This window comes from Nipponia nippon, unplaced genomic scaffold (assembly GCF_047370975.1).
Source record: "Nipponia nippon isolate SJK-2023a ecotype South Korea unplaced genomic scaffold, ASM4737097v1 scaffold_14, whole genome shotgun sequence".
Taxonomy (NCBI): Eukaryota; Metazoa; Chordata; class Aves; order Pelecaniformes; family Threskiornithidae; genus Nipponia; species Nipponia nippon.
Genome location: NW_028262330.1, coordinates 1664445 through 1673955, shown reverse-complemented (window position 1 = coordinate 1673955; position 9511 = coordinate 1664445). Strand labels below are relative to the sequence as shown.

Below are 9511 nucleotides of genomic sequence, written 5' to 3'. Positions count from 1 at the left end.
TTGTTTAGTTCTCCCTCTCCCCATCCAAAGCTACCAAGTCACCATCGCGTTTGCCCACTCACGCACAGATGCACAAACACCCTAAGTCTTGAGCTGATTTCTCTTTACTTCACAGTCTTGGCAAAACAAATCTGCATTCAAAAGTCATTTCACATTAATATATTAATCAAACATTTTCAAAATAAATATTTTTTTTAAAATAACCATTTCTTTACATCACTGCAGTAGCAATTCTAGAAAAGTCAGTGCACAGACAGTAGCAATTTGATTAATCAGCTAGACTCAAACGAAAAGAAAACAGGAGGTGGACCTTTTTTCTCTCCAAGCAGGCTGCATGCAGCAAGTCTCAGCAGTTTCCTAGCACACGATCTTTCTTCACGCTTGCTGGGAAGGATTTTGTCTCTCACCGACACCGACTGAAGTCAGTGAATGATTTGTGCAAAGCTTTGTACAACGCAGAGTTTTACAGCCGGGTTACCGATGGGTCCTGCAGAGGTTCTGCACGCTGGAGTCGTTGCTAATGAGATCAATGAATCGATGCTACGGAAGGAAAACGCTTGAACCCTCGGTCCAAGGAGCCCACGTTCAAGTTACCGGGAAGTGAATTCACAGCTGATCCAGGAACACTGACAGCATTAAACAACGTTCAAATGAGCAGCTCAGTTACACCTAGCAGCTTATACCAACGCTTTGCATATTCTCTCAAGTGCTTCCAGGGCAGAAGTAAAGCAACTATTTTCTCCCCACGAGCTGTTAATTCACCAGTTAAATCACAGCAGTGAGATGCTTCACTGGCCAAGAAGTGTAACTTGTGTTACAGCAGAGAAAAAAAAAAAGTGCATGACAGAGTATAAAGAGAGAGTTCAGGACTTGGTGCTCTCAAGCCCATGTATCTAACTGGAAAAGAGAGACAACAGAAAGTTAGTGTTCCCCTCCGATCTGTAACCAGTGAGATGCTACCCATCGGCCCCGTAAAGGGCAGCGTGTTTTCTCAGAAAGGGAAGCTTGTCAGCATCACCATGCAGCGCACAGCAGGGAAATCTGGGGGGCTACCAGGTTATTTGCTACAATTGTCAGGAATGACTTAGCTGAAAAAAACCCAAGGAAGTTTAATAGATATCTGAAAAATCTAAGAGACACCTATTGCCTTTGAGATCCCAAAGGCGCCCTTTGAAGCCCTTTCTCAGTAGCAGAGGGAAATGCCAGATGGGATACTCTGGATTTGGAGGAATACCCAGAGACACCCCTGTGCCCAGAGATGCTCTTGGCTGCACACTAAGGAAAATTCAAGACCCTCCCAAGAGCCTTGCATCCGTGTTATGAGCATGTTAATTGTCAGTACGGAGCAGTTCCTTCCTCTAAAGAGGTATAACTTAAGTATCAAAAGAAAGAGATGTAAGGGAAACAATCACAGATGAAGAAGCTCCAGTCCTAGCGATGCCGCACACAGGGAGAAGAGAATGCTGCGGTAGGACAGCAAACCCGCAGAGCTCTGCGAGGTAACCCAGGCTGCTGAAACCTCTCCCCTTGCTCTGCACCTATCTACCACTAGAGTCCATGAAAGCTACGGGCCTTGGGGGAAGGCTCTACTCCTCGGTGCTATGGACCATGCCCAGGATTCTGCCAAAATGGGAAGTAAGAAAGCAGTGAGTTGTGGAGAAGTTCTCTGTTAGCTTATTGGTTTTTCTTGTCCTCTGGTGGGAAGTATGGAGGAGGGGGGGGCTGGTCCTGAAATAAAAGACAATAAAAGAATATCAATTCATGGCTAAGGGGAGGGGGGGGGAACCAACAACACAAAAACAACAACAACAAAAAAGCAAAATCAGTTCAGACGAACTTTGCTGTGTCACTGAGACAGAGAACTGCTAACGACCCGCCTGGGCTCAGACTGCAACACCAGCACGACGCAGGAACTCACCGTGGGCATATAGACGTTGTGTGGGTTGACTGGGCTGTAGTAAGCGCTGGCAGCGGCTTCGGCAGCCTTCGCTTCAGCTGTCGCAGAAAGAGAAGTTACAGACGTGGTGACATGCAGAGAACTTTTACCATCAAACAAAACCTCCACGTATTCTCAGCCATCAGTTGTTACTAACAGAGCGCTATTTGACCCACGCTTGAGTTGCAAAAGAGCTACAACAAACACGACAATTGAGCATTATCTCTTCCAAGTACTAAAAATTCAGTTGACGCAGGATTGTCAAGTCAGAAGTGAAATAGTCCCAAGACTTAGTTTGGAAATGTCACCTGGGACTTGCCTGTTAGCCAACAAATAAATGCTAACAGCTGTTTTGCCTAAACACAGACAATACCCCTCAAAAAGGCAGTCAACAAACCATCCTTCTCGGGAGTGAAAACACGAGACAAAACATCAGCACAAGTTTCTAGCAGCTCAGGGGATTCATAGTTTAAAGATGGTAATTTATGAAGATAATCCAGATCCTCTATTTCTGCAGAATACAAAAATCTTGTAGAGCTATCTGGATCAGTGCCACTTTCCAAATAATAGTTCAAAGATGATGGTCGCTTATTCAGACAAAAGAGAGAAGTTAAGGATATTTGTCTGGATAAGAATTTATCTGTGAGAGATCTATGGTTGTGTCCAACCACAAAAGCTCATTTTTGGGCTTTTTTTTTTTGTTTGGTCGGTTTTTTGTGGTTTTTGTGTCATGTTCCCCCCCCTCCCCCCCGGCCCCGCAGACCTTTTAAGACCATGTTCAAAATAATTTTGATAAATCCCAAATGAGTGAAAACGAGACTGACTTTTCCCCAGCTCCGTTCCATTATCTATTCCTCTGTTCCATACAGTTTAAGCAAAAGTAACCAGATTAGAGTGAAATGGGGAAAGGGGGAGCAAATATCAGCAAAGCCACATTTTCTAACTAAAATGGACTAGAAACATATTTCACCATCAATTTCTTTTTATTCATCTAACAGAGCAAGATTACCACAATAGGAGAACCACAAACTGCATTTTTTCTGCCACAACAAGACTAAATCCAGCTGCAAAATACCCGCTAATAGTATCCACCCTGGGGAGAATCAGGCTGGCCTCCAGACTGCGATGGATACACAAGCCTGGAGAGCAGGGGAGCTCCCTAATCGCTCTCCTGAACGATTTTAACTTCTAAGTGGAGCTTCTAAGTTGACACTAAGCTCCCCAAGAGACAACAGACAAGAAACAATGTCTGTTTCATGGGTAATAAAACCGTTGTGAGCTAATTCACCTGAACGCGCCTCTTACCTGCGGGAGTGGAGGGCAGGTCCGGACCGCTGACGGGGGGTTCCATGGGCCCCGGGTACGGCGGGGGTGGAAGCTGCATGTAACCCATGTCTCCGTCCGCCACGGGGGGGCCAGGATAAAACTCTGTCAGGAAAGGAATAGCACAGCAAAAGATGTAACTCCTCTGGGTGGGTCACAGCATACAGCCAAAACAAGCCAAAGGCAAACAGAATTAAGCTCAGAAACAAAAGTTGCACAAGGCATCAGATCCAATCTAAAAGACTATGTGAAATTCGTGTTTCTTCCCCTTTTCAGCTATTTTAACTCTTGCTAACTAGAATAATCCCATCCTCAATTCCCAGACTCACCAGGAGGAGGTGGTGGGTACGGATAGGCCCCATTAGCTGCAGCTGGTGCGAAAGCATAGGATCCATTCGGCATATAGGAGTAGCCGTAAGCTCCATTGGGTATTTCACCTCTGGAGACTGGAAAAGTAAAGATAAAGTTGACCTCACCAAAACATCAAGCCTGCATCAAATGCAGGCAGAGACCTCCAACAAACTTAAAGAATCCTTATCTGAAAAACAAACAAGCTCCATCCCAATAAATCTGCTGCTCACTGGATGTGAAAAAAGTATTTTTTAAAGCAAGAAAGTTCCCGATACAGCCTGAAACTCGCCTGGATTTGAGTCCTACCCGTTGCAACCTAAAACCGCCCTTGCTGCGAGACGAAGGCAAGGCCGCCTGAAACCACAGAACTGTCTGGCGGACCCTGCCAGGCTCCCGTACCTTGCGATGCCACCTGCAGCATGCGCTGCCCGAACTCGATAGCACCCCCAGCTGAAAAGGTCATCTTGAATGTGGCGGATCCTTCCCAGCCACCTGCAGGGAGGAAAGACAGAATTCAGAAGCAAGGAGAAGATGTTTCGATGCTATTTAGCTTCCGTGCTTTATCTACAGATGCCCTGTATATAATTCTTTAAAGAGCTCATCCCAAAAATCCAAGAAAAAAAAAATGCAGATAAAGTGGCAGAATGACCCTATTATCAGAAAAATTCACACTGGGGTATTTCCAGGTCAAGAGATACCTGAAACATCAGTGAGGGAGACCTTCGACAGCTTACTGAAGTTGCGCCTGTTACCACACCAGCTGCCAACAGACCGAGCGATCAGAAGCACTGGATTTGCTCTAGGTTTGTATAAGATTAGTGCAGAAGACAGGGATTTTGTTAATCCTGTTTGCTAAAAAGCCTTTGCAACTACACCTAACTGTCAGCTATAAATTAGTTTGGGAGTCTGAGTGCCCAATGAAGCAAAGAGCTTAATGAAAAACATGGTCCACATAAATCCATTAGCGTCCATGGAAGATATTTCAAGTCAGAATAATAAAAAAACCCAAACATTAGTGACATCTCATATTACAGACTGAAAAAAGAAAACCACGCACAGCCCAGAGTCCCAACAATGCCTCAAAGCAGAAGCTGTGTCAGTGCTGAAACAGGGACGTGTAGATTAAAGAGCCTTTTGAGCTAAACCAGACTCTCATGGCTGTTAAAGCAACATCCCCGTTAAAAGAGACGGCCTCTGGGGAAAACTCACAAAGATTTAGTTAAAGCCGTTTGCCTTTCACACAGTTTAGAGTTTGTCGTTACTGCTCGAGCTTCCTCTCACGCTGGATATTCCCACTTTGCTCCCACACAGAAGCTACAACGCTGATTTCAGGATTATAGACTGAAGTCTCCTAAGCACTGCACTGTGATTTCAGTGCCACAACCAAGAGATTAAATCAGGCTGGGGATAAAAGAGTTCACTGAACTACGTGCCTTTGGTAAAAAGGGGAAGCATAAAACACTGATTAAAAAAAATTATTCCTGAAAATGTCTACCACAACCTTCTCATTGAACATAACATGAAAGCGCCCCTTGAAGATCCCCTCATTTCAGGACGGTCCATTCTCTTCCAAGTGTCATTTTTACTGCTAAAATGCACTACAGCAACAGCATGCCTTTCCTTGAATTGCACAAGAAATTGATGATGGAGAACAGCGCGCTGGAGATCTGCACCTGAAAACCCAAACTGATCCAGAAAAGAACCAGAGTCTTTGGCACAGGAGCACCTGGACGCAGAATTAACAGGTAACCCCAAGTGACCAAAGCGAAATGACATCCTCGCTCTTGCTGACTCAGCTCTGCTGTTTACTCAGTGAGATTGCTTGGCTGATGGAACTTGGTATTCTGCACAGAGGGCAGGAATGAGATCGGTTGCAGAACAGATCTGTTCATTGTAACTGTACAGGGAACAGATCGGGGGAATATTTTTAGCTCCTACTTTCAAAGAAAGAAACATATTTTAGCAGTACCACAAAAACCCATTTGGTCAGTATCCAGTTTTGGTTACACCGGATACTTACTTTGCTACGAACTGTGTAGTTGAACGAAGATACAGAACATACGTCTGTTCTATACATACCTCCAGCCTCGGCTTTCACTGTGCCCTTGATATAATTTGCTCCAAAGACAGGCTGCTTAATCTCGCAATCTTTCAACAAATAAAAGGGCATCATGAAAGACTGCATAGCATCCTTGCCCTTCGATACAAAGATAACCTGAAAAGAAAATAACGTTACAAAGGGTATTTAAAACAAACAGGAAACACAGCCCCGATTTATTATCTGAAGAGACTATTCTATGGACTGAAACTCCCTCCCATATCCGAAGCTCCTCGTCAGTTCTGCAAGCCAAAGGCCACACAGAACAGCCACAAGGGTAAACTGAAGCCTCAAGGCAATAAAGCCTTCCAGGAAGACTACCCTTGCTCAGATGATACTCCTCCCAGCTTCCAGAGAACTCGCTGCTCCACACAGCTTTGATTTAGTAGCTGTGCCTTCGCACTCAGCATTTCCAGACCATTGCTAATTTCCAATCTTGAAGATGCCTGATGGACTAAACAGCTGTCTGTACAAGAACTAATCAGATTTATTATCTTTTGACAAATAGATAGGATATGCAATGAATTCATAATGCTCCCCAGAGGGAGAGGATGAGCCATACTTCAAGGGGCAGTAGATTATCCTGACTTTCATGCATTGAGGACATTTAAATACAGAATCGCAAAGAGCACTTATCTCCTTACACAAGATAAAGCCTTTTACTACTTACTCGGTAGGGAGTCAAGAAAACGCTGCCTTTCTTGGTCCCTTTGAAGGCATCTGGCATAGGTTCGATATCACTGAAGGTAATTTCTATGTGATCATAGGTCATCAAAACGCTGCAAACAAGAGGAGAGAAGAGACGCGGTGTTACAGTGTTACAGCTCAAGGCAGAAGTGCAATACCCATGCGAGTTTACTGACCTACCAAAACTGCCTTCAACCTCAGGCCAGTGCTCGGCAGACAAAATCAGTCTGGCTTGCATTTTTTTTTTTTTTGGTTGGCAGTAGCAACTTAAGTAGCACTGGCTGCTTGTTCTCCGCCTTGTGTTCCCTCCTCAGTGTGCGGGCACAGCCAGGGCTGTCTGCACAGCCAGGCAGTGAATCTAGTCAATTGAACTGATCGAGGTCTCAAGACACGGAGAGATAGATTTTTTTTTTTTTTTTAAGTTGTGTAGCATTTCTGCTGGATCAGTTCCCTAATTTGGTTCACCGCAAGTAACACAACAGAGGAAGGACTGCTGAAGCAGGAACTGCTCAGGCTGGCTTATGCAACACGGCTGTTGAAGGTCTAACCACAGCTTAAGCATCTCTGTCACAAAAACGTGATCAAGAGGAACTCCCCTTTCTTGCCACTAGACTTCATTAACCCGTGTTGTCTGCACCGACTCCTTAATTCTCAATTAGAAACTGACCTGATTAAAACCTGTGCGATACCCTTGCACGGATGCAGCGGGTAACTTGCATTAACATAACAGCACCCGCATTAGGGACTCTAATCCCTAAGGCTGGAGAAACCTCCACCACCTTTATCTTTGGCAGCTTACGTGTTACCATCCTCAGATTCACCCTTCTGCCAGCAAGTACCTGTCCTTCCAGCAAAAGCTCCAGAAGGGCACAGGGGCCAGCAGCTCTGCTGAAGCTCCAGCTGAACCAACCACCACAAGCAGCCTGGGCGGCCGCGTGAGAAGTAACCCCCGATCCAAGGGGGGCTGACAACTGGGAACAGTAACACGTTAAGCTGCCGCAGTTGTTTGTTTCAGTGAACACAAACTTAAGGCCCAGAGTTGATCTTACTAAATTCTTCTAAGAAGGGTCACATCCCAAATGGAAGTCAGGCGCAGAATTCCTACAGCAATGTTTAACCGGCTTCATGGAAAGAAGCCCTGAAGAATGAACTACTCCTTTGTCCCAGAAGCAGGTGACTGACACGTCAGAACCGAAGCACGCTGGCAGACACAGAGGGTGAGGACAGCCCATTGCCGTGCAGACAGAGGCAGCTCTGTGGAGGCTTTCTGTTTCCATGGTTATATCCCAGCACCTTTTTCCAACGCTGTCGCTGCTCCCCCAACGCACGGAGGGGGGGGTGTGCGCGAGGAACCCAGCAAACCGAACCTGGCAGCCGGCCTAGCGCTTCCCGAGCGGGCGGCTCCCGAGCGGGCGGCTCCCGAGCAGAGGCACACCGCAGGTGCAGCATCCCAGCTCTCCAGCAGCGCTGGGTGGCGAGAGAAGGATGAGGCTTGGGTCCAGGCCAGAGTCACCTGGCTGCGGGCTGAGCTCTGCCAGCCCTCGGGGGAGAGGCTGGGGACAGCAGTAAGAGCCAGCGGCGGGCCGGGGGGCGGGCAGGCTGCGGAGGGGAGCGGCGAGGGGGGGAGGCCCGCGGCTGAGGCCCAGCAGAGCTCCCCCCGGGGAGACCCAGGGGCAGGGGGCCACGCACAGCCCCTACCTCCGTAGGGAGAGGAGAGGAGAGGAGAGGAGAGGAGAGGAGAGGAGAGGAGAGGAGAGGAGAGGAGAGGAGAGGAGAGGAGAGGAGAGGAGGAGGAGCCCAGCCACGCCAGGGTGGCGTATATAAACCCTCACCCCTCGTCCCCCAGCACCCCTCCCCACACAACCGCTCCCCCTGAGGGGGAAGGAAGGAAGGGGCGGGGGAGGACACACGCAGCCCCCCGCGACTGCGGCCGGAGGAGGGGAGAAGGGGATGGCACCTCACTTCTCGCTGTTGTTAACGATGACGCCGCCGCCCTCCGAGTGGTTCCTGTTCAGCGCCATGGCCGCCGCCGCCTCCTCCTCACAGCGCCGAGACCGCTCTACGCCTGCGCGGGAGAGGGGCTCTTGGCGTGGCGGCGGGGGCGAGGCACGACGGGACGGCCCGCGCGGTGCATGCTGGGAGTTGTAGTCCTCGGGGCGCCCGCCGGCCGCTATGACACCCCCTCCCCGCCTCGGGCGGGGTGTCATGGCGGGTGGCGGCCCCCCGGGGACTGCCCGGTTTCGGGGGTGCGTCCAAGCCCGCTCTGCCCCAAACCGCGTCCCCAACCCTCGCCCACCACCTCCGTCACCCCGCCAAAGCCCAGGGGCAGCAGGCCCACCCGCTGCTGGGAGCTGCTATCCCCCGCCTGACCGTCCCTGAGGAGACCCCCTGCTCCCTCCACGATTTATAATCAATATTCATTTACAGAGCTCAAGCCAGCTTCGGTTTTATTAAGCTTCCTCAGTTTGTTAATACATAAGAGTAGGGGTAATCCAAAGAGCCAGTCTCCTTTTTGGGAGAGCTCTCGAACGTGTTTATAAACCCATTAATCACCCCTTTACGTGTCCCGCTGACCATATATAACAAAGTGATTGAAGTTATTTGGACCCCGCCTGAACTTGGCAGCCGTTTTCCTGGCTTTTTCTGCTCACAAGGGCGCTGGGGCATAGTGGGAGCTCGCGGAGCACCCCGGCAGCATTCGCATCGGCGTCTTATTTTAAAATGCTGAATTTTGCTACTGTTTGCACCTCACTTTTTATCCTGAAGAGGTTCCAGACCGGCTCACCAGCGGATACAACATTTTCCCTTGGAGGACGTCCAGTTTCACACGCAAGAAGGGGCTGTTTGCACATCCCATGCAACCACAAGCGATCGTAACACTGTCTGCCAGGATCCCCCCAGGAAAAGCCCAGAATTCAGTGAAATGGAGACAAAATCAGACTTTCAGTAGGTGGTATGGGCAGAATTCAGATGTTTGGTAGAGCAGAATAAAAATCATCCCACGTATGTGATGGTGCTGCACATAAAACGAGGCTTAGCCCCTTCAACAGCAAAGATGCTTGCTCCGTTTCCAACAATTTTTTATTTCGCGTTTGATGCGCGTTGCGTCTTTCACA

General features: G+C 48.4%; 1 protein-coding gene across 4 annotated transcripts; it reads right to left on the bottom strand.

Moving 5' to 3' along the window:
* Window positions 1-86: 86 nt before the first annotated feature.
* WBP2 (WW domain binding protein 2) lies at window positions 87-8477 on the bottom strand. Of its 4 annotated transcripts, none has more exons than XM_087750498.1 (9): window positions 8358-8453; window positions 7235-7862; window positions 6379-6487; window positions 5690-5825; window positions 4010-4102; window positions 3589-3705; window positions 3242-3364; window positions 1919-1995; window positions 87-1728 (listed from the first exon to the last, which is right to left on the bottom strand). In XM_087750498.1, the coding sequence occupies exons 3-9, from the start codon at window positions 6478-6480 to the stop codon at window positions 1675-1677; spliced, it is 702 nt and encodes a 233-aa protein (XP_087606624.1). In that variant the 5' UTR covers window positions 6481-6487; window positions 7235-7862; window positions 8358-8453; the 3' UTR covers window positions 87-1674. The 4 variants fall into 4 exon arrangements, with proteins under 4 accessions (XP_087606624.1, XP_087606625.1, XP_009474886.1 ...); XM_087750499.1 differs by having other exon boundaries at window positions 8353-8436; XM_009476611.2 differs by lacking the exon at window positions 7235-7862 and having other exon boundaries at window positions 8358-8477.
* Window positions 8478-9511: the final 1034 nt, after the last annotated feature.